At 44.1% G+C, this 27,996-nt stretch overlaps 1 protein-coding gene across 2 annotated transcripts; it reads right to left on the reverse strand.

Moving 5' to 3' along the window:
• Window positions 1-56: 56 nt before the first annotated feature.
• On the reverse strand, window positions 57-27,995 carry Exd1 (exonuclease 3'-5' domain containing 1). Of its 2 annotated transcripts, none has more exons than XM_006234766.5 (12): window positions 27,030-27,463; window positions 22,488-22,670; window positions 21,061-21,129; window positions 19,061-19,115; window positions 18,675-18,802; window positions 14,326-14,384; window positions 11,684-11,770; window positions 10,049-10,153; window positions 9,889-9,969; window positions 5,482-5,625; window positions 4,446-4,637; window positions 57-1,735 (listed from the first exon to the last, which is right to left on the reverse strand). In XM_006234766.5, the coding sequence occupies exons 2-12, from the start codon at window positions 22,618-22,620 to the stop codon at window positions 1,100-1,102; spliced, it is 1,689 nt and encodes a 562-aa protein (XP_006234828.1). In that variant the 5' UTR covers window positions 22,621-22,670; window positions 27,030-27,463; the 3' UTR covers window positions 57-1,099. The 2 variants fall into 2 exon arrangements, with proteins under 2 accessions (XP_006234828.1, NP_001101231.1); NM_001107761.1 differs by having other exon boundaries at window positions 153-1,735; window positions 27,247-27,995.
• Between the last annotated feature and the right edge of the window lies 1 nt (window position 27,996).

Here is a 27,996-nt window from a genome sequence, read left to right on the forward strand (position 1 = left end):
GATATTACCCTCAATTACTTATACTCTCAAACAAAAAAAGAGAAAAAGAGATGATCTGATACCAAAGCAGGTTTATTGACTTGCGAGCACCCCATAAATGCCCTCATTTCAGGCTGTTTTTTTTTCTAAGTGTAACACCTCTAGGCAAACTACAATGAACTCAAATTTTACATTTACCAGAAGGAAATAACAACAAAGAAGCTAGCACTCTGCTCTCTTAAGATGAATGAAATATAAAGGAAGTTGGGGGAATGCCCCCACAGTGACATCACCTGTTCTCTGCCCCTGATGTGATGTGCAAAAGTGCACAGTTCAAATAAGGTTTTTTTTTTTTTTTTTCAGAGCTGGGGACCAAACCCAGGGCCTTGAGCTTGCTAGGCAAATGCTCTACCACTGAGCTAAATCCCCAACCCCAAGGTCTTTTTTTTAAAGATTTATTTATTTATTATATTTTATATATATATACTGTGTACACTGTAGCTGTCCTCAGAGACACCAGAAGAGGGTATCAGGTCTCATTACAGATGGTTGTGAGCCACCATGTGGTTGCTGGGATTTGAACTCACGACCTTTGGAAGAGTAGTCAGTGTTCTTAACCACTGAGCCATCTCTCCAGCCCTCAAATAAGGTCTTAAGGAAGAGCGGTACTTGTGAAGTCAACAAAATACATTTCTAACCTGTATGTAAGGGGTTTTTAGATCTACTTCAATCTAAAGGTAAAACAGAACAAACCCAAACAAATAAAAGCATACACCTTCTGTCTGCTGGTGCTGAACTGGTGGTGTGTGTAGCCGCCCAGCTCTCTGCCACCACAAGAGCTGCCCTGCAACATTCCTAAACCAGATCCTTCCAGGCGCTGAGCCGAGCTTCGCTTTAAATCCTCTAAACCTAAAGATGAGAAGTCCGTATCAGCTACCGGGACTATTTCCTCACACAGTCGGAATGACCTCACCCATTGCTGCTCTTAGGACCCTCCTGATCCAGACAGCGGGCTTCAGCACTAAGCCTAAGGCCACCATTTTCCCCTGAAGCCTGTGGCTGAGACCTAACCAACTGACCCCATGAGAAACTCACAGGGACTCTGGCCTCAGTGACAATCCTAAAACAGATTTAGAGACGGACTTATCCATGAATCTGTCTTCTCCAGGGCTGGACAGGGTGGAAGTGCAGAAACCACAGCATTTTCGGGAAGATGGGAGCTTTCACTTGGTGCTTCCCAGGCTTCCTGAGAAAGAGAAGGCGACACCAGAGTGTCTTCATTTGAGCTTGTTAAAGCTCCTTTATTTTCCACCAACAGCAACTGTTCTATCTCCTCTTTTAAAGAAAACTGTGACTGAAATGCCTGTCTGGGAGGCAGGGACTGGGCTCTCGGGTCTTCTGACCCAGCTGGCTCCCCACACACTGGTTTGCTCTTTTCGCCTTCCTTCCAGGGAGGTACGATTTGTGACTTTTCTGTGGTTTGTTTAGACTCTTTATCCAAATAATTCTCATCCTTATGAGAGTCGTGACATATAAAGCGAGGAACCCGGTCTACACCAGACGTCTTACAAAATAAGAAACCCTGGATGTGCTCCTCTTTCCCCACTGTGCGAGCCCCTGGCTCCTTTGGGTGTAGCAGCGTCCTTATGAGGAGGCCCTGTGCGTTCACTCTGTACTCCTTTGCAGCTCTCTCTCTGCGCTGCTTCTGGAAGTCCTGGAGTTGAAGAAGCTCTGCAGGCAGCTCCATACACGCAGGCTAGGAAAGCAGAGAGACACAGGTTTACAAAGACCTTAACGTGACCCTAAAATCCCTCAGGATAGGCAATGAGTGTATTTAAATGTGCTCCTGTAGTGCCCTCTAGTGTTCTCAATATTATTACCATTTAAAATTTTTGATTGTACGGTTTTTGAGTAATTTAAGTATTTAAGAAAATTAAAATCTACATATATGTGTGTGTGTAAATATAGAAAATGTGACTTTCCCAGCCTGGCTTCTCTTGGCTTAGAAGGTGCACCCTCTGAAAAGCTATAATATTCAGGTATAGTCCCTGTGCACATGAGCTCTGGTGTGTGTGCGCCTTAGCTTATGATTGTACTAAATGACTTTTTCTGTGTGTCACTGGGACCCCCACCTAGACTTAGTACAGGGTAGATAAGTGGTCTACCTCTGACCTACATCCCAAGTTCTAGATTACAGGTCAATCCCCTCTCCAAGTATGAATTTTTATTTTTTTTCTATTCTTTTTTTTTCGGAGCTGGGGAATCGAACCCAGGGCCTTGCGCTTGCTAGGCAAGCCCTCTACCACTGAGCCAAATCCCCAACCCCAAGTATGAATTTTTATAACTTTATATCTTCAGTATCTTTTTAGGGGGAAGGTTATCATCATGTAGCCCACAATGATATTAGACTTACTATGTTGCCCATGCTCGCCTGGGACTCGACATGCCCTGGCCTCAGCCTCCTGAGGACTGGAAATGCAGGTGTCCACTTTAGAATATTCCTATGTTTTGGGGGGAGTTTGCTGCTATCTGTTTTAAAACAGGTCTCATGTGGCTCAGGCTGGCATAGAACTCACCAGGTAGTACCAGATGACCTTGAACTTCTGACCTTCCTGTGAGCGGGGATTACAGGTGGGAGCCACCATGCCCAGTTTACGTGGTTGTAGGAGTCAAACCCAGGACTTTATGCATACCAGGCAAGAACTCTACCAAATGGTATGTCCCTAGCTCTACTAACTTACTATTTTTAATATAAAGATCTGTCTTGAATATTGTCTCATATTATCACCTCTAAGGGCTGTATGTGTATATCATTACTTCACTACTGAACCTTGATGAACCTTTCTTTCTTCATTACAGAAATACTGAAATAAAGAATGTGTTAGCGGCTGGGAAGATGACTCAGTGGTTAAAGTGCTTGCTATAAGTGTGTGAAGACTGGATCTCGAGCATCCACAGAAAGGCCAGATGTGTGCTGGAGGCCAGCCAGTCTGGGTGGACTTCAGGTTTAGTGAGAGACCCCAGTTCAAAAGATTAAGTCGTGGAGGCTGATGGGATAGCTCAGTGGGTAAATGTGCTTGCTACCCAGCCTGATGGTCTCAGCCCTGAGTTTGATTCTCAGGACCCACAGTGGAAGGAGAAGACCAACCCCTGAAAGCCCACACACATGCATGCAAAATAAATAGATGGATGAATACATAAATAATTGTACATAATTTTTTAAAAGGTAAAGTGGAGAACAGTGAAAGGAAACACATGCGGATGTCTGGCCACCATGATCTCAAGCATGGACTAGCACTCCACACACAGGTACAGACACAGATACACCACACAGGCACACAAGTTCAGGGTCAATCTCAGGTCCGTAAGACTTTGTCTCACAAAACAAGGAGTTTGAGAAACGCTCACTGGTTAAGAGCACTGGCTGCTCTTCTGGAGGACCCAGGGTTTGGTTCCCAGCACCCTCATGGTGGCTCACAACCATCCATAACTCCAATTTCTGGGGATCTGGTGCCTTCTACTGGCCTCCATTCATACCATGTGTATGTGAATGCGCATGCGTGTGTACACACACACACACACACACACACACACACATGCTCTCTCTCACACTCACACACACACATGCTCACTCTCTCACACTCACACAACACTCTCTCTCATACACACACAAACATGCTCACTCACTCTCACACTTTCTCACACACACATACACACACATTCTCTCTCTCACACACACACACACACACACACACTCTCTCACACACACACATACACACACACCACACACCATATTCTCTCTCTCTCTCTCTCTCTCTCTCTCTCTCTGTCTCACACACACACACACACACACACACACACACACACACACACACACACACATCTTTTAAAAAGGTAAAAAGAGTGATCTAGGTAGTAGCTCAGCTGGCATTTTACTTGCCTAGCGTGAGTGAAGCCCTGAGTTTTATATGTGCCATTACAGCAACAGGGCATGGGGCACCTCCCTGCAGCCCAACACTGGGTGTGTGGGGGCAGAAGGATCAGGAGCTCAAGGTCATCTTCAGTTACACAGCAAGTCTGAGGAACACTTGGGATCCATCAGTCTGTGCTGGGGGAAGATCTACCATAAGGCTGCCACACAATAGCTGCTTTATCTGTTGTGAAGAGTGGGTATCAGTCAGATCTGGTATCACAAGACTGTAATCCCAGCTGCTCAGGAAGGAGGCAGGACAGACACCAAGGCCATCCTAGACAACTCTGTCAGGCCTTTGCTTAAAACAAAAGTTTAGAAAGGTCTGTGCATGGACTTCATTGGTAGAGAGTTTGCTGAGAAATGTGAGTCCTGTGCTTGATCTCTAGCACTGCAAACACATAGCCAGTCACACAGGCAAGTTCCCAGAAGCAGTAGGTACCACTGTGTTCAAGGTGAGGAGAGGCAGAGAATACACCCAGAAGGCTGTACCTACCTCTGTGCCGGCAAGCCGGTCTGCAGACCCATCCCGGTAGGTGTTCAGGTACGCATCCACCAGTGTGGTCAAATCTGACATCACCTCATCCAGGAGCACCAGCCGAAGGGGAAGCAGGTAGGCTGTTTCCAGGGCCAAGATTTTCAATAAAGAGGGTGGAAGGGGTCTTGTCAGCCATACTTCTGGATTTTCCTACAGACAGCAAAACAATTTTTAATTAATACTAAGTAAACTTTAGCTGGGCAGTGGTGGTGTGCCTTTAATCCCAGCACTCAGGAGACAGTGGCATATCTGAGTTTGAGGCCAGCCTGGCCTACAGAGTGAGTTCCAGGACAGCCAGGGCTACATAAAGAAATTCTGAAACCTTGTCTAAAAAACAATGAAAAGGTAAGATTTTTTCTAGAAAACGACTGTTTCCAGTTGCTTAAACTGTCATTTTCTTCTGTTGCTTTCTATTTTCACATATCCACGGCCTTCTGAGCAGGTTCCTGCCTCCCCACACCCAATATACAGTGTCTGTGAGTCAGAGAACAGTAGGGCTGGGAGGGAGGCTGGCATCTGGACTTCTTACTCCAGGTTGGAGGGAGCGAGCCAGTCACAGAGCTTGCCCATTGTGTCTAGGATTGGAGGGAGGGCAGGGCTCAGCTCAGCTGTAGAGCACTTGCTTGCCATAAACAAGGTTCAGCTCCAGCCCTGCAGGAAAGCGCTGGGACAGACAGACTTTACCATATGACCAACCGTAGGTAATAAATACAGTCACAACCCAGGTCTGCACAGAAGGATATTATGCTCTAAGGGAAACTGATAATGCGTTGGGAAAAGCAACTAATGTGATTTGGTTCTGTGTCTTAATTCAAGTACTTTTACATTTATAACCAACAAATCTGGACCCTGGCTTCTGTCCACTTGAATCCACAGACTGCTCCTTGCTGGCACAGCTAAGACTCTGGCAAAGCTAACCACGTCTCTATCCAACAGGGTAACAGTCCTGTGCAGAGCACACCCGAAATTTAATAACACATCTTTCAATACTTACCTGAATCTGTTTCTGTCTCTCTTCTAAAAACAAAAGGTATTTGGGGGCAACTTTAAGGTGTCTGATTAAACACTCCTGCAAAGTACTGATACAGTTTGGAAGAAAGCCACCCGTTTCCATAGAAAACTGAAGGACATCGGCTACCTGGGGTATGAAACAGAAAACAATCAAGACACAGAGAAGGATCTCACGTCAGAGGTATTCTGAGAACTCATCTGTAAGGGCTGAGATGTAGCTATGCTGGTACCATACGACCCAGCATGCCCCGCACCCTGGGCTCCATCCTGGCGAAAGTGAGGTTTTCTGGTGCAAGTCTATAGGTAATTCCAGTACTTGGGAGGCAAAGGCAAGAGGATCATCATCTAAGACCTGGGGAATTAGAGGCCAGCAGCCTGGACTACATAAGATGTGTGTGTGTGTGTGTGTGTGTGTGTGTGTGTGTGTGTGTGTGTGTGAGAGAGAGAGAGAGAGAGAGAGAGAGAGAGAGAGAGAGAGAGAAGAGAAGAGAAGAGAAGAGAAGAGAAGAGAAGAGAAGAGAAGAGAAGAGAAGAGAAGAGAAGAGAAGAGAGATCTTTACCATTTTCCCCACAGTCATGCCATGGATGCTATAGGTAAATTTAAAGTAGGTCAACCAACGTATTTTGACAAGAAAATAATAAAGAAGTTAGGTAATAACCGAACTCTCTGTTGTGTGTCTTCTCTTCTTGCTTGGCTGCTTTACAGTTATTACACCGTGGTCGCGGGCAGGGCTGAGGCAGCCGCAGAGCTGTCCACTCAAGGGCTCTTCATTACTCACAGCCACTCTGGCAGATTTTGGTAAAAGGAACACAAACAACACTGACAATTGCTATACTGGGCTGGGGAGTGGCTCAGTGAGTAAAGCACATGCCAGTCATGCCTGAGGATCTGAATCAGAGCTCCAGAACCGTCAGAAAGCAACCTGTGGTAGCACTGTGATCCCAGGACTCCTGGTGCAGAGACAGGAGGAGTCCCAAAGGCTCACTGGCTGGCCAGCCTGGTGGATGCAGTGAACAGCAGGAGAGAGCCCATACCCACGGCCGTGTCCTGACCTCCATGTGTGCACTTGGTGCCTCTGTGCCTGCACCTGCACACCACACACAACACTCACACATGGCATAAATAAGAGTTAAGAAAACCTGCACTGAACATTTATCTGTTGCCACAGGCTACATAGTGACCCCAGTGTATCTCTGTCTACCCTGGCTATGGTAGAGCTTGACAGTGATCCTTGTATGTAGAAGTTGTAGGCAGGATCTGGACTTCAAGGTCATCCTCAGTTTAGAGGCCAGTCTGTGGCATGAGATTCTGTCTTTAAACAGAAAAACAAACAAATAACCCCCCCAAAAGAACATATCACTTTCTTTTTTTTTTTTCTTCTTTCTTTCTTTTTGGTTTATTTTTCGAGACAGGGTTTTTCTGTATGTATCCCTGTCTGTTCCGGAACTCACTCTGTAGACCAGGATGACCTTGAACTCACAGAGGTCTGCCTGTCTCTGACTACCAAGTGCTGGGATTAAAGGCATATGCTATTACCACCCAGTCTTCTTTTTTTTTTTTTTAAGATTTTATTCATTTATTATATGTAAGTACACTGTAGCTGTCTTCAGACACACCAGAGGAGGGCATCAGATCTCATTACAGATGGTTGTGAGCCACCATGTGGTTGCTGGGACTTGAACTCAGGACCTCTGGAAGAACAGTCGGTGCTCTTAACCACTGAGCCATTTCTCCAGCCCCAGTCTTCTTATTATTTAAAGATGTATCTAACTTTATTTCATGTGTGTGAAAGAGGGCACCATATCCTCTGGAACTGGAATTAGCAAGCACGTGGTTGCTAGGAACCAAACTTATGTCCTTTACAAGAGAAGCATATATATGTGTCTATGTTAGTGTGTGCATGCATGTGCACAGACGTATTCATCTACGTGTGTAGGTCAGAAGGATACTGGGAGTCATCTTCTGTCACTGTCTGACTATTCTTTGGGGGCAAAATCTCTTTCTGAACCTGGGGTTTGTGATTTCTCAGCTAGGTTGGAAGTCAGCAAGCCTCAGTGACCTTGTTGTATCTGCCTCAGCTAGGTTGGAAGTCAGCAAGCCTCAGTGACCTTGTTGTATCTGCCTCTCTCAGAGCTGAGGTTACAGGTGTTTACAGGGGCACTCAGCTTGCTACATGGGTGTTAGGATCTAAACACTAATCCTCAGCATCATACAGCAAGCATTTTTAACTGCTGAACCATTTATGCAGCTCTGCATTCTCCCATTTTATATATAAATTATATATGTATATATAATTTTATATATATATAATTTTTGAGCTAGGGCTTTATGTGGTCTAGGCTGGCCTTGACCTCACTATGTAGTTGAGACTGGCATTGAAATTCTGAATCCCCTTGCCTTGTGATCCTGAGTCTTCCTGCTTGCTACCTACAGAAGACATACTTTGAGGAGGGAGGAATGAGCCAAAAGGCAATGAATGTAAGTGGTTACTGAAAACTGCGACAGACACAGAAGATGAAAACTTAGTAGTTCAAGGTTATCTTTAGCTACATATAGTTTGAGGTCAGAGCTACATGAAGCCCTGTGTAGTGATCTGAATAGGTTTGGCTCCCACAGACTCAAGTGTTTGAATGACTGGCCTACAGGGCATGGCACCATTAGGAGATGTGGCCTTGTTGGGGGAAGTGTGTCGCTGCGGAGCTGGCTTTGAGGTCTAGTATATGCTCGAGCTGTGCCCAGTGTGGTGTTTTCCTTCTGCTGCCTGCAGATCAAGATGCAGAACTAACTCTCAGCTTCTCCTCCAGCACCTTGTCTGCCTGCCCGCTCCCATGTTTCTCGCCATGATGAGAATGTCCTAAACCTGTGAAATGCAAGTCAGCCCTGATGAAATGTTTTCCTTTATAAGAGTTGCTGTGATCATGTTGTCTCTTCACAGAGACAAAACCCTACCTAAGACACCCTGTTTTGGTGGACAGTTGCAAAGTTGAGGTCAGATTAGGCTACAGAGCAAGTTTCCAGACTTACAGAAAAACCCTGGCAATACTTTTTTTTTTTTTTTTAAAGCAAAGGAGCAGAGACTCCCTGAGAACCTTTAAAAAATTCTTGCTGACACCTTGTCTCTTACTCAGTAAAAGTGATGTGAACCTTCTCACCTATAGGAGAACTTATAAGAACTATAGAACTATAAGAACTATAAGAACTTATAAGAACCAAAAAAAAAAAAAAAAAAAAAAAGAAGGCCCAAAGGAACCACAAACATAAGAAATGGACATAAGAAATCGTATGAACTTTGTAAGTAGATACACAAAGAGTAAAAATGGGCCGCATATTTAAATAGGACATTGAAATTTTAGGAATTAATCCTCAAAAATAATAATCAATCCCCAAAGGAAAAAAGACCAAGGAAAGGAGGGAAGGGAAGAGGGAAGAACAGGAGGGAGAGGAGAAAGCACCACTGTGACCAGTGGCTTTAGTGTCTAACAGTCAAATCTGAAACCAGAGGAGGTTTAAGGGCAGGGTTAGGCATTTCTCAGTTCTTTAAGGTCCCTTGCAAGAATCAAATCAGCTCTCATCAAGATATTATTCTGAGCCATATCGGTTTTTTTCATCTTTAAGAAATAATTTATTGGGGTTGGGGATTTAGCTCAGTGGTAGAGCGCTTGCCTAGCAAGCGCAAGGCCCTGGGTTCGGTCCCCAGCTCCGAAAAAAAGAAAAAAAAAAAAAGAAATAATTTATTTAGTTTGTTTTATGTACCACCTGTATACCTGGTGCCTGCAGGGGTCAGAAATGAGCATCAGCCCCCCTGGAGCTGATGAGTGTGTGGGTGCTGGGACCAAAGCTCAGGTCCTTTGCCAGACCAACAAGTGCTCATAACCACTAAGTCATCTTGCTAGCCCCATAATATAATAGCTTCAACAACCTGTACCCTGAGGCACACGTTAAAGAAAAGACATGATTATTCCTTTCACATGAGGTCAATTTAAGTTTCTGAATGTCGCGCCACACCGACCTTCCTTCTTACTTTTATAACTCTGAGCAAAGAGAGATGACGTCCTCCTCAATGATTCTAAGTAACTTCTCCATACAATTTTTATAGCTCAACAAATGTTCTCACAAGTTATACACATAATTCATGTGAGAAACGGGCAGGAATGGGCATTTTTCTTTTTTCTTTTTTTTTAAAGGGTCTCCCTCTGTAGCATTGGGTGATGTAGAGCTCTCTATGTAAACCAAGCTAGCCTTCAACTCACAGAGATCCACCTGCCTCTGCTTTTCTTCCAGGAGTGAAGACATGTGCCACCATACATCTGCATGGCCATTTCTCAGATAGAGAATCTTTTCCACTAGGATCCCTGTGTGTTGGTTTGACTCCTGCATTCCCCCTCATACCTGTGTGTCAAAGACATTGCTCAGCATGATTCCATACTGATGAGACAGGCAATCAGACAGCCAGCGACAATCGTGGATAACCTAGGGGGTCAAGGAGGGGACAGGGCTATTAGACCCTGGCCATAACCCCATTACCACAGGAGTCAGTGTCTACACTCACCTTTAAGATTCTCTTGTCTTCTAAGATCATCTGAAGTCCATTGTTGAAAGCACGGCTTCCCAGAAGGAAAATATCAAACAAGTAAACTCGGCTGTTTGTGGCTACCTACAACAGACACCACCACAGGATGAGGACAGAGCAGAGGACAGGGGATAAGGACAGACCAGAACAGACCTGAGGACCAGAAATACAGGACATGGATGAAAACGCCAAACACCTTCACTGTTAAGCTGGCAGCGGACATTCAAATGGTACTCAGGAAAAACAACTTTTTTGTTTTTTGTCAAAGTCAGGGGGTTTTTGCTTGTTTGTTTGTGTAACCCTGGCTGTCCTCAAACTCACACTATAGACCTGGCTGGTCTCCAACTCAGAGATCCACCTGCCTCTGCCTCCTGGATGCTGGGATTAAAGGGCTATGCCGCTACTTGGAGGCTTTTTCCCGCAGACTGTGTCTCTTAATGGAAACTAGGCTAGACTAGCTGGCCAGTAAGTCCCAGGACCTGTGTGTTTCTGCCTTTCCAGTGCTGGGATTACAAGCACATTATACTATACTTGGCTTTTGAAGGTTGTTGAGTTCTAGGTATAGCATTCAGGTCCTAACAACTGAAGTATCCTCCAGCCCTTAAACACAATGTTGACTAAAAAGTAAATGTGCCTTCATCACTCCCTGTCCCTCTTGACAACTGTCCTTGGTGGTGGCATCTGTACTGAAGACAGGGATGTAGCAACTGAGAAGACTGCAGGGAAAACTACTGAGGGCCCATGAGATGGCCGAGCTGGTAAAGGTACTTGCCACTAACACTGAGAACCAGGGCTCAATCCTACAGATGTACACTACACGGTAAAAGAGACTGACTCCTGCAAACTGTCCTCTGACCTCCACACACGCTGCCATATCCATATACTGCCCCAGCCCCAAATAGATACATGGAATTTTTTGACTTTACATTTTTAATATATTATGTGCATGAATAGTTTGCCTCGTGCATGTCTGGTATCCTCCAAGGTCAGATGTGGCCACTGGATTTCCAGCAACTGAAGTTACAAGTAGTCATGAGCTGCCAAGGGGTTGCTGAGAATTAACCAGGTTCTTCTGTAAGAACAGTAAGAGCTCTTAACCCTTGATCCATTTATCCAACCCTCTCTTTAAAGAGTAACTGAGAAATGGAAGAATGGAATTCCTAGGGCTCAGGCTGTATGCCGCTCGGTGAAAGACTGGGTATCTAGAATGTACAAGGCTCTACAAGTACTAGGTTCAACCCCTAGTACTTCCAGGAAAGAAAAAGAAACCAATAACGGACCAAAGTGAGTTACAGACTAGTTTGTGAGCGGCGGTAGTGGCTCATGCTTTTAATCTCAGCACTCTGGAGGCAGAGGCGAGTCTCTAGTCTACAGAGTGAGTTCCAGGACAATATATATATATATATGTTTATATTTTTATATATGTTTATATTTATATGTGCATATACACATATATGTATAGACACACACACCTGAACACTTGGGGAGTGGATATAGGAGGAATGAGGGGTTCAAAGGCTAGCAGGTATACAAGTTCAAGGCCAGTCTAGGCTATATAAAATCATGCCAGAAACAAAACCAAAGAAAACATTTTAGTTTTAAAAACTCTTTTACCTGAAGCCAACAGAGTTTCCCATGGCGACACACATTAGCTCCTTCAGCAGCGACACTCAGGACACTCTGCTTCTTAATGTGGAGCATCTGTTAAGAAAAGGAACACACCTTTAGTCCCAGCAATTGGGGGTCAGAGGCAAGCAGAGCTTTGAGTTTAAGGCCAGCCTGGTTTACAGAATGAGTCTAGGACAGCCAGAGTTACACAGAGAAATCTCGTCTCAGACAAACACAAAAGAAAGAAAAGGTTTTGGAGGAACAGATGTCTTTTTTGATACTGTGAGGCTAAAAACCATACCTTGACAAGTGATAAATACTGGGTTTGGGGGAAGGGTTGAGAAAGGGTCTCATATCTCAGGCTGACCTCCAACTAAGTTATGGAGCCCAAGCTGGTCTTAGCCTCTTGATTGTCTGTTTTTAACTACCAATGTGCTGGGATCATAAGAATGTAGCAAACATCTAGTTGCTTAGATTGTACGTGTGTGTGTGTGTGTGTGTGTGTGTGTGTGTGTGTACATTCTCTTGTGAGTATGTGTGTATACCTGCATGTGAGGACAGAGATCCGTAGTCTGGTATCTTCCCCAGTCACTTCCCACTTTACATTTTTTTTTCGATCTACTTGTTTATTTCATGGATGTGAGTAAACTGTAGCTTCTTCAGACACACCAGAAGAGGGCAGCAGATCCCCATTACGGAGGGTTGTAAGCCATCATGTGGGTGCTGGGAATTGAACTCAGAACCTCTGGAAGAGCAGTCAGTGAGCCATCTCTGACTTAACCACTGAGCCATCTCTCCAGCCTCCTCACTTTACATTTTTGAAGACAGTTTCTCAGTGAGGAGCTCACTGGTTTGGTTAGACTAGCTGTCTAGCAGCTCCAAGAATCTTCCCATCTCTGCACTCTCAGGACATGCTCTGGGAATGAACACACACACACACACACACACACACACACACACACACACACACACACACACCAGGCCTGGTGGTATCTGTCTTCCAGGCTACTTGGAAACTAAGGTGGGATTGAGTTGGAAGACAGGCTGAGAATATTATGGAGACCTTGTCTCTGAATCAGAGACCCCTGCACACCCAATTATAAGTTTATATATCCAACACAAAAGTCGGTGACTCTCCTGAAGTCCATCTGAACATGAGGACAGTCATTTCCGTTTTCCAAATTCATTGAGATAATACCTAAACACCATCTGGAGCAGTCTTTTGAAAATGTAAGTCAGGAGCAGGGTGTGGTGATGTACTCCAGTAATCTGAGAGAGGTGGAGACAGAAGGCTTAGGAGTTCTAGGTCAAACTCAGCTACATGGGAAGTTTGAGGCTGCATGGACCATATGAGACCCAGTCTCAAAAATCCAATTGCTCACCCTAAGGTCAGCCAGTCTGGTATGGTAGGGTACACCTATAATCTTACTCTGGAGGCACTGAGGTAGGCAGATCTGTGTTCAAGGCCAGATAGAGGCATTCTCGAAAATAAATAAATAAGTCAGGGGAGATAACTCAGTGGGAAAGTGCTTGCCTTACAAGCACTCATGACTTTGAGTAGTTCTAGGCTACCCTGGGCTAGCTCTGACTGAGCAGACCTGACGACCCGTGTTTGGTATAAAAAGGTTGGTGCAGTAGTGCATATCTGTAAGTCCAGCATTCCTACTGTGTGATGGGTGACAGAGTCAGGATAACCACACAGAAGCTTTGGGTCAGTTACCTTGAAGCACACAGCACAGTGGCAGAAACAAGAAAGAAACTGCTTCAAATAGTAGGAAAAACTGATCCCGAAGGATGTCTGCTGACCTCTATGTACATGCCATTGTACTCATGCCTAAGCATACACAGATACATAGGTGTATACATACATGGTTATATATACGTATACATATATATGCACAGATAAAACTAAAGTAAAAAACACAAAGCATCTGGTGAGATGGTTCAGTGGATGAAGGGTGGCTGCTCTCACAGAGGACCTGGGCTTGATTTCTTGTACCTACACAACCAAGTCCCAGAGAATCTGATGATGTAACAGGGTCCCAGATTTGGTAGGTCCCAAGATCTTACTTAGCACAACTGATTCATGGTGGATACAATTAGACTGTAAAACTCAGTATGTAGTCAGGAGCACCTGCCAAAACTAAAAAACAGGTCTAATCTATCAAATCCCACAGTTAGAGAAAGTCTCTAAATATACTAACCTTGCTTTTTGGCTTCTGCAGTTGCACTTCTAGCTAACTGTTCTTGTTAACTGAAATATGTCAACCCAAGACATAGTTTTGGTGCTTAAAAGCTCACCCTGAGAAAGGCTTGGGCTGTACTGGGATCCTGCACACCCAGTGTAAGTCATCACCTGGCTAATAGAGACTTTCTATTGGCTTAACCCCATGTCAGAGCAGTCTTCTTTGGCGAATACCCCAGAACAATGCCCTTCTCTGAACTCCAAATACACTACATGGATGTGATGCACGAACACACATGCAAGCAGAACACCCAAACACAGAGTATTTTAAAAACTATTTAAAAATAATAAAACTACCAAAATACTCTGTTACTAGGGAAAACATCAAGATCTGAAAATCAACTTGTAAGATACAGAGAGGATATCTATACAGACCACACTGGGAATGACTGACCGTACTTACCGCAGCACCAAACTTCTGCTGGAACTGATCAATGACCGTATACGTCACCTCCTCTTCCTCTACAAGAGAAAGATGATATTGAATGTACTTGTCTTCCTTGGCAAGAAAATGGCCCTCCTGTTAATTTTAGATATACTCAAACCACACAGCAAGCATCTTTACCCATTGACCATCTTGCCTGTTCAAGTTAAGCACTTTAAAAAGATACTTCATAACAAAAAGTAACAGTTTACAGTAAATGAGTCCTGGAAAAGGAACAGTACCCACATGGTTGGAGTTCTCTAAATCTTGCTAATTATAAATATATTTTTTGAGATGAGATTTCGTGTAGTTTTGTAGTTTTAGTTTTCAGGTTAGCTTTGAACTCACTAAGTAGTTGGGGATGCTCTTGAACTTCTGATCTTCCTGTCTCTACTTCCCCAGCGTATCACCATATCAAATGACAATGGGGATGGAACCCAGGTCATTGTTAATATAAGGCAAGTGTCCTAGGACCTGAGCTACATCCCTAGACCCTAACTTAAGATTTCTTTTTCCGTGGTTGTCTTGATTTTGGGTACTATTCTATTGTTGTGAAGCGACACCATGACCAAACCAACTCTTATAAAAGAAAGCATTTAATTGGAGGCTTGCTTACAGTTTGAGAGGTTTGTCCATTATCATCATGGCAGGAAGCAGACAGTCACAGTGCTGAAGCAGTAGCCCAAAGGGGACACACCCCTCCAACAAGGCCACATCTCCCAATCCTTCCAACCAGTTCAACTGGGAACTCATATGTTTGGAAACATGTGAGAACTCTAGAACCAGTGGATCTGAATCTCTTCTGGATTTCATGGGCACCTTCACTCACGTACACACAGACACAGACACAGACACAGACACACACACAGACACACACACACACACACACACACACACACACACGATTAAAAAATAATGTTGTTTAAAAAAGATTTATCTTGGCCTGTTCAATATAATTCAGTTAAAGACTTGGCAGCAGGTGACATGACTTTAATCCCCAGGGTCTGCATGTTGGAAGGTGAAATTGTCCTCTGACTTTCACAAAAGAGCCAAGGTGTGCATACGTGGATCCACAGGCACCCCCTCCCCAATCCTTTATTCCTAATCTCTAACACTATGTGTGCAAATGCCGTGATGCTAGTGGACAATTATGAAAGGCATCAACCCTCCTCTCCTTCTTCTTCTGTATGTATACAGGCTTTCTGGTTGACTTCAGCTGGTCTCAAGATGTTAAAGATGACTTTTGGTTGATCCTGAAGTTCTCTGTTAGTCTCAGACTTCTTTAGGCTATGCTTTTTATTTTTGGAGACAGGGTTTCATTAAGTAGCCTATGCTGTCCTCAATTTACAATCTTCCCAACAATACACCACCTAAGTGCTAGCATACTGGATCCTGGGCTTTTATTCAAACAAGTAGACCAAAACTAAAGGTTACAGTAGATTTTAATGCTGGCTTACCACAAATTAGAATCAGCCAAATAAGGAGCCTCACCAAATGTCCTTACTACCTTGACTGATGTGGGAAGGCTCACCCAACTGTGTGTGGGGTCTTCTGGTAGTTAGAAGAGTATGTCAGAAGGGAGATTACTGTGTCTTCTGCTGGCTTGGTTTTCCTTCCTGCTGCCAAGTTAATCCACTCTGTTGCTGCTGCTCCCTCCACTGCTATCTGAACCAACATTGCCTAGGTTCCATCATGAACTAGGAATGAGAGGCTCTCCAGGAACCTTCTGGGTCTCCAGCACCAGATTAGGACTACTGAGGCATCCTGCCTTGTAGACTATGTAAACAACATTTGTAGCTCCCATGGCAGTGAGACCCAGCCATGGTGGGATTTCTCCAACTGTGGAAGCATTTACTCAAGGACCCAGTAACTAAGGGCTTTCAACTTCTCAGGAGTGACTTAGCTGTTGTTACTGATTGGTTCTGTTTCCTCTAAAGAACACTGACTAATATGTTAAACTGCTGAGGTCTCCAAAACATCTTCTTTTCTTTATTTATTATAAATACACTGTCTTCAGACACACCAGAAGAGGGCATCAGATCCCATTACAGATGGTTGTGAGCCACCATGTGGTTGCCGGGAATTGAACTCAGGACCTCTGGAGGAGCAGTCAGTGCTCCTAATCACTGAGCCATCGCTCCAGCTCCTCCAAAACCTTTTCTACATGAAGTTTTCCTCGTCTTAGTTTACACAGCTCCATACTTGCAGGTGCTCAGGCTCAAAGCCCTAAAATCATCCTGGATTCCTCTTTATCCTCTCCCCACTCTGTCTAATTTGCCAGGTATCCCATGTGCCCAAGTTTACCATTCATCTGGGCACAGTACTTCCTGTCTACACTACTGCCACCATTCTTAGAATTGGTTCTTTGACTACCTCACGTACGTGATGACACATACATCCCCACACACAAATAAATATAGTTGAAACAAAACAAAACAAAACAAAACAGGGTGGTGGGCACACCTTTAACCCCAGCACTTGGAGGCAGAAGCAGGCTCAGCTCTGTAAATTCAAGGCCAGCTTAAACTACAGATGGAGTTCCAGGACATCCAGGGCTACATAAGGCTATTAGCCCAACTATCAAGATGATAAGTAAGGAGTACTATAAATTTGAGACAAAAAAGAGATTATCTTAATTTTAACATGCTCCTATTCATTCATGTTTTGTCTTTGCCTTGTTCTAAGTACCTATATTACAGTGAAATTCCCTCTTAAACAATATTATCTCTTCACAAAGCTGTCTAGATTTCTTTCTTTGTGCTGTTGGTTCTTTTTTTAATGGTCTCCTTATAGCCCAGGCTGACCTCAGCCTCAAGATTCTTCTGCCTCAGAGTCTCTTAGTAATGGGATTAGAGGTGTACACTACCAAACACTTTATTGTTATTATTTTTAATGAAAAACCAAAACAAACACAAAAAGCTCTTCAATGCTTTGCCTTCTTTCTCCCTTCAGAGTCCCTTTAAGGATCTATAAACTCTTCAGTATCCACCAATCCCACCTTATTGCTATAACTTCTTTCTCTGCTCCAGATGTAATGATCTCCTGGCTGACGCTTCACGATCTAGGCGTGTCTTCCTCTAAAGCCTTTACCTTTTTCTTTTCTCAGTGTTAAACACATTTCTCAGCAGGTGCTGTGTCTTCATGCCTATAATCTCAGGCCCTAAGGGCTCAAGGCATGATTGCTGAGAGCCTGAGGCTGGCCCCGGCTCCTGAATAAATTCTGGGCTACAGGAGTGAGACCCTCTTACAAAACAGCAAAACCCAGCCAATTTAAAAACTGGGCATGGGGTTGGGGATTTAGCTCAGTGGTAGAGCGCTTGCCTAACAAGCGCAAGGCCCTGGGTCCCCAGCTCCGAAAAAAAGAAAAAAGAAGAAGAAGAAGAAAAACAGAACAAAACTGGGCATGGTGGCAGGTGGATCTCTGTGAGTTCAAGGCCAGCATGGTTTACAGGAGTGAGTTCCAGGACATCTAGAGCTACACAGTGAAACTTACTTTCAAAAACAAAACACACACACACACACACACACACACACACACACACACACACCCCAAACAATCGCAAAACCCTGGAGAGGTGGCACCTTTTTGAATCCTGTCACTTGGAACTTGATGTCAATCCGGACCACATGAGAAGTAGCACAGCACCCAGCTCTGTCTGCAACTAGACAGTGACTCAAAACAAACAACAGCATCCAAGGGCATCAAGCAGCTCTATGCTTTCACTCGTTCCCTGGACTTCATGCACGTTGCTACTGCAGTAATACCTGCCCTTGACACTCAGCAACTTTGAAGGCACATAATCCATGTGCTTACTGTCCTGCTATTTCTCAGCATTGGGTAGGAAGTACTAGCATTCTATATATTTTACTCATTTTTTCCTTTTTCTTTCTTTTTTTTTTTTTCTGGCAACAGGGTCACATATACACTAGGTTATCCTCAAACCTGCTGTGTAGCCATGGCTATCCTTGTACTTACTTTAGGCTATCCTAAAACCAGCTACATAGCCATGGCTACCCATGACCTTACTCAGGCTATCCCAAAACCACCTATGTAGCCATGGCTATCCTTGAACTCTTGATCCTCTGGCTTTCACTTTTGGTGATGGGATCACAGGAACTGCAGCACCACACAGATTTCCCACTCCTTCCTTTTTCTTATTCAACATCTCTTGTATCAGAGCTCAATGTGGGCAGCATCCCAGTCCTGGCACACTGTACGCACACTCATGTCAACTAAACATGTAGTTTATAATGCTTATCTTAATTCACAAGTCTTATTGTGAGCCACAATAAAAATATTCTGGCACGCACAGAGTCTCGGCACTCACCTGATGGGCAGTACTTGAGGTCACTGAGGAGAGAGCTGGTTGGCACCTCTGGTGCAGGTGAGGCAGGCTCACATACATTTAAGTCTTCCTTTTTCATTTTCTCCATTCCAGCTCGTTCTGTATTTATGCTATCCTTACAGAAAAGATCACATGCAGGTGAACTGTCCTTTGTTACCGATGCCAGTTCCCTACTTGTTAACAGGAGGACTGTGGCCCATCTCTACACTGCTCGCACTATGTTTGAGTGCTGTCTAGAGCTGGCCACACTGGCCTGCTTGTTTTTATTTCCTTAGCTCACTTGAGAAATAAGCAGATGGAGCTTAATCTTTTCTTTTCCTCTAATGTGCTCTCTTGGAAAACATCATAGTGAAGAAAACTCATAATACCTAACAGAGTTCACCTTTTCTCCCGATGCACCTTCTGCTTCATCCATTAGTTCCACTGAAAAACAACCAAAAGATTTTCAACAGTTTCCAGCTGGAGAACCATTAGCCACTCCATCCCACACAGCATGCTCAACTGAATGCTATAAACAGGGGTTGAAAGTGAACCATTAGTCACTGAGCCTTTTATTGGCCAGTGACAGAGAAATCGGGGTTTAAAGCCTACAGATTCCCAACGTTGAGTCCTCAGGTTTCCTGGTCACGAAGCAGGATCAGGAACTTCTCTCTGCTCTTTTCTGCCTTGTTTTGTTTAAGTTTTGTGGTGCCGATGTGTTATTTTCATTGATTCTATAGGGTTTTTGTTTATATTTTTGTTATTTTGAGACAGGATCTCATCACATACACCTGGCTGGACTCACAGAACTCTGCTTGCTTCTATTTCTGTTTTCCATGTGCTGTGATCAAAGGGGTTTTGTGTGTGTGTGTGTGTGTGTGTGTGTGTGTGTGTGTGTGTGAGTGTGTGTGAGTGCTTGTGTGTGTATCTGGGTGTGTGGTGTGTTTATATGTGGTGATATATATGTATGTGTGTGCAAAGGGGCACATATCCACAAACAAGCCAGAGGGGGGCAGTTATCTGGCCCCTACATTATCACTCCCTGCCTTAGTCCTTTGAGACAGCATCTCTCACTGAACCCAGGGTTGGGCTGGTGTCAGCACAGAGATACTAGTGTCTCTACCCCCAACAGAGCTGGAGTTTCAGGCCTGCAAAGCACCCCGACCTCAGGTCTTCATGATCGTCCAAGCAAGCAGTCCTACCTCTGAGTCTCTCCAGCCCCGCAGACTTCATCTGCATTCACCTCACTCCTAATGCACTTCAGCCAAGCTAATTACTGATAACTCACAGGCTCTGGCATCCATTCTTTGATACCAGGAAAGACAATGACAGGTAGGGCAGAAATCCCAGAACTGTGAGAGAAATATTTCAGACATTTTTAAAACAATTTGTTGTTGTTGTTGTTGTGGTGGTGGTGGTGGTGGTGGTGGTGGTGGTGGTGGTGGTGGTGGTTTTCTTGGTTTTTTTTTTGTGACAGGGTTTCTCTGTGTAGCTCTGGCTGTCCTGAAACTCACTCTGTAGACGAGATTGGCCTTAAACTCAAAGAGCTACCTGCCTCCCCATCCAGAGTGCTGAGATTAAAGGCATGCGCCACCAGTGCCTGGCTGAAACCAATGATTTTTAAGCAGGATATGAGTTACACTAAGTCTAAGATAGGCTGGACTCACTGTACGGCAAGCCCGAGATCTGCCTGTCCTTGCCTCTCTGCCTCTCCAGGGCAGAGATTATACAGTCCTGTTTTTACATAGGTCTAAGATAAACTCATGTTCTCGTGCTTGCAAGGCAAGCGTCTATGGGCCTGGGTTCAGTTCCCAGCACCACATGGCAGTTCTCTTTTTAAACTGGACATTTTTTTATTTATTTACATTTTGTTATTTTTCTCTCCCCCTCCCCCCACACCCCTGGAGCTGAGGGCTGAACCTGCTTGTGCTAGGCAAGCGCTCTACCACTGAGCTAAATCCCCAACCACACATGGCAGTTCTCAACTGTCTGGGACTCAACACCCTTCCTCTGGCCTCCTTGGGTACTGCACACATTTGGTACACAGATATAACATGTAGGCAAAACACTTACACATACACATCAAATTTTAAATAATTAAAGTTAAATAAAATTACATAAATACAAGTTGAAACTATGGCATACAACTTTATTCTCAGCCTTCAGGAAGCAGAGGCAGGAAGATCTTTGTTTGGGGCTAGCCAGACCCAGAGAGCAAGCTCCTATACATCAATGCTATGACTCTGTCTCAAAAAAAAAAAAAAAAAAGGTCATATATACAGTACTAAAGACAAGACAAACTCCATTTTCTTTCAGATACCTGAATGAAGCAGAGAAGTGAGTTTCCCAAAGCAGATTCCAATTGGCATCCAGGGAACACAAAACTTACCATTCAAAATCTCATGCCCGAAAAACATTTTCACTCCTGGGACACTTCGGCCTGACTCTATGTTCTTCACTGTGATGGAAAATAACCCATCTGTTTAATAACACATAGTATTTTCCCCATAACTCCAAGAAACTGTGAAGGCTCTTAAAGTTAATGAAATATGAGTTTTATAAAACCTTTCTTCCTCAAAGAAGTGCAGAGTCAGCTAAATTACAAAGTTACACTATATGACTGAGTAATTTAATAAACCTCAGAATGTTCTAAACAAACAAACAAACAAGAACTTTTAAAGAGCTAGGTGTGGTGGCACAGGCCTTTAAATCCAGCATGAGGGGGGCAGAGGCAGGCAGATCTCTTGAGTTCAAGGTCAACTTGGTCTACATAGCAAGTTCCAGGCCAGCCAAGGCTACACAATGAGACACTGCCAAAATGGGGGAAAAGGTCAAGAAAAAAATCCCCAATTGCTGGGATCAGAGACCTGTGCCCTTCCACTTGGCCTCGGCAGCACAGTGGCTTGAACATCATGCTCTCTGTGTGGTAAGCAAGCACTCTACCAACTGAGCTACATTCCCAGCCCTGGTTTGTGTTCGTGACACAGGTTCTCATGTAGTCCAGGCTGGCCTCAAACTCATTATGTAGTTGAGACTGGCCCTGAATTCTTGACTTCTGGACTTCTTTTTGTCTGAGACAAATTAATCCTTGACATCAGTGATATTTTTCCCCTCTGTTGAAGCCAAAAGTAATTTCAATAACAAGATTAATTTTAATATTCATATAAACAAAATTAACCAAAGTCCCCAAGTTTTAAAACTAATATTAAAAATTGTTGGGGCTGGGGATTTAGCTCAGTGGTAGAGCGCTTACCTAGGAAGCGCAAGGCCCTGGGTTCGGTCCCCAGCTCCGAAAAAAAGAACCAAAAAAAAAAAAAAAAATTGTCACCACAGGGCTAGAGAGGTGTTTAGCATTTAGGAACCCTGAATGTTCTTCCAGAGGACTAGGGTTTGAGACCTAGTTCCTGAGGATCCTACATCTTCTGGCCTCTGTGGCATGCAGCTGAAACACCCACACACATCAAATATATAAATAATGATAGAAGAAAATTTCCACTATAATGCCAATGAAAGTACAGAAGTGAGTACCAACCAACACAGGCAGCCACGTTGCTCTAGCAACAGTCCCCACAGTCTAACGGTCTTCTGCCGCCTTTCTTTTTTTTTTTTTTTTTTTTTTGGAGCTGGGGACCGAACCCAGGGCCTTGCGCTTCCTAGGCAAGGGCTCTACCACTGAGCTAAATCCCCAACCCCCTGCCGCCTTTCTTTAAATAGGATCAACATTGCTTTCCCAGCTTCTAGCGCTGCCCACAATCACCCCCTACACTCAGCTGCTAATCCCTTGAGAGAGGAGGGGAACATGACAAATAGTCAAACCGTTTTTCAGGACAACAATCTTGTTAGGATCCACATGCTGGAGCACGCCCTCAAAGATGCCAGACACCAGTGTGAGCTTCACCCTTCTCCACAAAATCTGGTTGAGGAAATGGTAGTCACTGCTGGCATCCATGCTTTTTCATTCCAAAGTAGCCTTCAGAGTCCAACTTCAGCATCCAAACACTTGAAAATTAACAGAGAGATCATTATTTTGAAAAGACTATTTTGATTGGGGTATGGTGGTACACCACTTTAATCCCAGAAGACAGATGTGAGGGGATCTCTGTGAATTCCATAGCTCTGTCTACATAGCAAGTTTCAGGCCAGCCGGGGAGACCCTCTCTCAAAAACAAACAAACAAACAAATGAACAGTTTTGAAAGTTTGGTTACTTAGCTTTTCTCTAAATTTTTTCCTTTTCTTTCCTTCCTTCCTTCCTTCCTTCCTTCTTTCCGTTTTTTTTTTTTTTGTTTGTTTGTTTTTGTTTTTTGAGACAGGGCTTCTCTGTACAGTGGTGGAACTTGCTCTGAAAGCCAGGCTGGCCTCAAACTCAGAGGTCCACCTGCTTCTGCCTCCCAAGTGCTTGGATGGAAGGTGTGTGCCACCACTGTTGCTCCACTTATATTTCTCCAAATATATTTCTATAGCAGTGGTTCTCACCCTTTGGGATGGGGGTGTAAAATGACCCTTTCACAGGGGTCACAGATCATATATCCTCTCTGTGTGTGTGTATTACAATTCATAACAGTAGCAAAATTATAGTTATGAAGTAGCAACAAAAATAAATTTATGTTGGGCAGTTACCACAACATGGGGAGCTGTACTAAAGGGCCACAGGTTCAAAAAGGTTGAGAACCATTGCCCTAAGGGATAAAAGAGTAGTTTGGTTTTGTTCACAACTTGAGATTGCTAAGAATAACCACAGCAAATACAATTTTATTTATTTTTATTTTATGTGTACTGGTGTTTTGCCTCCGGGTACGTCTGTATAAATCAGTTTAGTACCTGAGGAAGCCTGAAGGGGGTGCCAGATCCCCCGAAACTGGAGTTATTGTTGGGAACTAAAGCTGTATTTTGGGCAAGAGTATTATTAAGCTTGGATCTATTTCTCCAGTCCACAATTTTAATTCATATGTAGGAAACTCAAAATTATAGGGCTATGGGCAAGGTGAGATTGGCTTCTGTGTTTATAAAATGGACATGGTTAATGAATTACGTGGAAAGGACAAGGTGGAGAGACTGTAGAAGCCAGAGGGGACAGATGACATCATGGAAACTGTCTTCCGGACACAGTGGGAATGAAGAACATATGAGCTCATGTGGCAGCACGCACAAGGCCCGCACAAGGCCCGCACAGGCCCAAGCCAATGGGGTCCAGTGTTTAGAGGCAGACTTCAACACAAGCTCCCATCACTGACTAAAACTTGATCTCCAATTGACAACTGCTCACAAAGGAAAAATCAGTGTCTCCTAAGGAGTCTCACTGGATATACAAACTAGTCAGGGCAGGCCCCGTGTCCAGCAGTAGTTAACCTACACAAAATGAACTCATTTTTGGAAATGTTTTGTCTCAGATTGCTTTACCTGGGGCTTTTTTAAAACCTTACTAGACTTCTGCTTGTGTATTCTGGTTTCCAATTTTTGTGTTTTATTTGTGCATTTGTATGTTATATTCTGGATTATTTGCTTTTTTTCTTTCTTTTTTATTTTATTTTATTTTTTTGAGGCAAGGTCTTACTATGTAGCCCTGGCTCTCCTGAAATTCACTCTGTAAACAAGGCTGGACTCTATCTCTCAGAGATCTGCCTGCCTCTGCTTCCCAAGTTCTGGAATTAAAGGCACATTAGTTTCCTAAAGAGAGAGAGAGAGAAAAGAGATGGAATTGGGAGTGTGGAGATGTGGGGAAGATCTGGAAGAAAATGTAGAAGAAACTAATCAGAATACATTGTATGAAAATTTATTTTTAATTTAAAAAAATGGGCATGGTGCCCCTTTCTCATAATAGCTAAACACTTATTTTATTAAACTTTACTTATTTTATTAAAATCAAGTATTATACAATAGCACTGGCTAGCATAGATTTCGCTATAAAGACCAGCCTGGTGTAGAACTTATAGCGATCCACCTGCCTCTGCATCCTGGATGGTGTGATTAAAGACGTATGCTGTGTTTGGCTTTCTACATGGGTGGTAGAAATTGAACTCGGGTCCTCACTGAGTCACCTTCCTAGCTCCATAGTATTTCTGTCTGGTTATGTTAATGATACTGAGGACCAATCCTGGTGTCTTGCGCAGGCTGAACAAGCACTCTATCACTGAGATATATCCTTAGCTCCAGTACTGTGTCTTTAATTTTAGAAGTTTTTATATTCATTTACTTTACATATATGAACACACTGAAGGTCTCTTCAGACACCCCAGAAGAGGGTGTTGAGTCCCATCACAGATGGTTGTGGGCCACCATATGGTTGCTGGGAATTGAACTCAAGACCTCTGGAAGAACAGTCAGTGCTCTTAACCTCTGAGCTATCTCTCCAGCCCAATTTTAAAAGTTTTAATTTATTATTATTATTCTTTTATGTTTTTGAAGCAAGGTCACTGTGCAGCCTTGGCTGGCCTTGAACTCACAGGGGCTTTGCGTGCAGGGATTAAAGACATATACCACAATGCCCGGCTGCTTTTATTATTTGTTTTGTAGGCATTGGTATTACTTGCATGTATGCCTATGAACCATATGTATGCAGTTCCCTCGAGGCCAGAAGGAGCTGAAGTTACAAATGGTGTGAGTCATCAAATGGGTACCTGGAACTGAACCCAAGTCCTCTGGAAGAGCAGTCTTTAGTCCCAGTATTCTAAAATTCTCCAGTAAAATGCTGAGATTTGGGCCTCACATGCTGGTGGACACCCTCTAACTCCAGTTTCAGGGGATAGGATGCCCTCTTCTAGCTTCCACTGGTGAGAATACAACACACACAGACACACACACACACACACACACACACACACACACACCCCTACCTCTCACTTGAACTTGTATACCCAAATACTATTCTTTTTTTTTTTCTTTTCTTTTCTTTTTTTTTTCGGAGCTGGGGACCAAACCCAGGACCTTGCGCTTGCTAGGCAAGCGCTCTACCACTGAGCTAAATCCCCAGCCCCCCAAATACTATTCTTAAAGGTTAAAACAAATCAGAAAAAAAAAACATAGCAAAGAAAATTTTGTTACTGGTTTTGTGTGTGTGTGTGTGTGTGTGTGTGTGTGTGTGTGTGTGTTTACACAGGGTTTCCCCAAGCAGCCCTAGCTGGCCTGGAATGCCCTATCTAGATCATACTGGTCTTAAACTTCCAAAGGTAACTTCTGCCTCTGCTTCCTCAATGCTGCAATTACAGACATCAGGTATCAGGCCTAGCATAGGATTTAACTGAATACAGCCCTCAAGATTTAGACTAAAAATTAGGAAGGAAAAAAAGGTCAGGATGAAAAGATGAGCTTCCAGACTGACTGAGAAAGGGATTAATGTATGTGTCTAACATCAAGATTTTCATGCCACAGTTATGATCTCAATGAGTAAGTCAACCGGGGTTAATTAGGAAAACAACTGAGTCAGACTGGAAATTTAGTAGGCAGGGAGACCTTGGGGTACTCAGGCTGGGCTGTAACAGCCTAAGTAACTTTGAAGCTAGTAGTCTGAAGTGATTTAAGAAAGGCACTAAGATATTTAGGTACTAAGCTGGTTCTAAACAAAGGAGTGAAGGAAGCAGACAGGTGAAGCCACAGGAAAACTAGGGCTTTACTTCAGAGGGTGTACACTAACATGTGACTTTTTAACTTTTTTCATCAGCACAAACAAAATACCAGAAGAACGAAATGCACCTGGCTTTGATCCCAGACCTTGGAAGGCAGAGGCAGGTGAATCTCTGTTAAGAGGTCAGCCAGGGTCACATAGAGACTCTGTCTCAAACAAAAGAGAAAAGAGTAAAATGCAAGATCTCCTCTAAAGCATAAGTCTGTAACAATAGCCTTTTTAGAGGCTGAGACCAGCCAGGGCTCTTCTGGAAAAAAGAATAATTTCTCTACTTCTAGAAAGGGTTTTATGGGCTCAGGCTGTGCAGAAACTCCTAATTCTCCAGCCTCCACTTCATGGAATTACAAGTATGGTATCCATGAGTGGCAACAAATCTCAACAGGATTTCCCAATATTGCCTAGGCTGGGCTCAGCTTGCAACTTTCTTGTTTTCACCTAACAACTGCTGACTTATGGTTTAAAAATCCTAATTTTTTAAAAAGGATTTATTTATTTTATGTAAGTACACTGTTGATGTCTTCAGACACGACCCTTGAGGAGGGCATCGGATCTCAATACAGATGGTTGTGAACCACAATGTGGTTGCTGGGAATTGAACTCAGGACCTCTGGAAAAGCGGTCAGTGCTCTTAATTGCTGAGCCATCTCTTCAGCCCTAAAAATCCTAATTTTTAAAACAAGGAAGAATCTAAATAAATAAACGACCGCCCGTGATCTATCTATTCACAATCTCTCTCACCTCCAGGGTCTTCTGTCCCCACGGCAAAGAAGTTTGGGAGATTCCGACCTTAATTCTAGTCAAATGGTGAGTTCCTTATACTGAAGAGTGACTGATGTAAAAAAAAAAAATCTGAGTGTTATCCTGGCACAGCTTTGATGCAAACAGTAAGAGAATTCGCAGTGCCAACCACTGAAGCCACAGAGTGGACTACGCCCTCGCCCTAGGAGCGAATTACTTGCCTCTTTCTGGAGGAGCCAATCAGCGAGCAGCCTCGAGCTGGCTCCCAGCGCCCCCTGCGGCCGGGGTAAAGAGCGCAGAAAAGATGCAACCAATAGCCTTGCGAACCCCGGGCGGCTCCCAGCGCCCCTCTACGGCCAGGGGAAGAGGCACAGAAAAGATGCAGTCCATAGGCATGCGGGAGGGGGAGTTGGGGGGGGGATTGAGGGTGCCAAGGAGACTCCCAACACTATTCTTAGGACCAGGGGAGTGAGAGTGGGAGAGGGAGAAAAGGGTGAGGAGAAAGGAGGAAGAGAAATGAGAGAGAGAGAAAGAGAGAGAGAGAGACAGACAGACAGAGAGAGACAGAGAGAGAGAGACAGAGAGAGACAGAGAGACAGAAAGACAGACAGACCGAGCGTGCGGAAGCGAGCAGGAAGAGTGCATAAATCTCAGCTGAACTTCTCTGGGGATCCACCTTAGGGTTTTCCCACTGGTTTTGTGGGTTTTGTTTCTCTCCTGAATCCCTGTCACTTGTAGGGTGAGATTCCTGGTGCTTGAGTCTTGTGAGAAACCTGTCAGCTACTCTAGGGAGTCTGTCTCTGGTTTGTCTAAAAACAGAGGAGAGGCCGCACTGCCCTTTAAGTGCTGTCCCTAGCGCCACCGTGGTATTGTCGCTTTAAGGCCGGCGGCATCCCTGGTTCCGGGGGCGGGGCCTGCCTCCCTTTGGACTCCAGCAGCCGCCCGGCTGATTCATTCCGGGCACGAG

This window comes from Rattus norvegicus, chromosome 3, assembly GCF_036323735.1.
Source record: "Rattus norvegicus strain BN/NHsdMcwi chromosome 3, GRCr8, whole genome shotgun sequence".
Taxonomy (NCBI): Eukaryota; Metazoa; Chordata; class Mammalia; order Rodentia; family Muridae; genus Rattus; species Rattus norvegicus.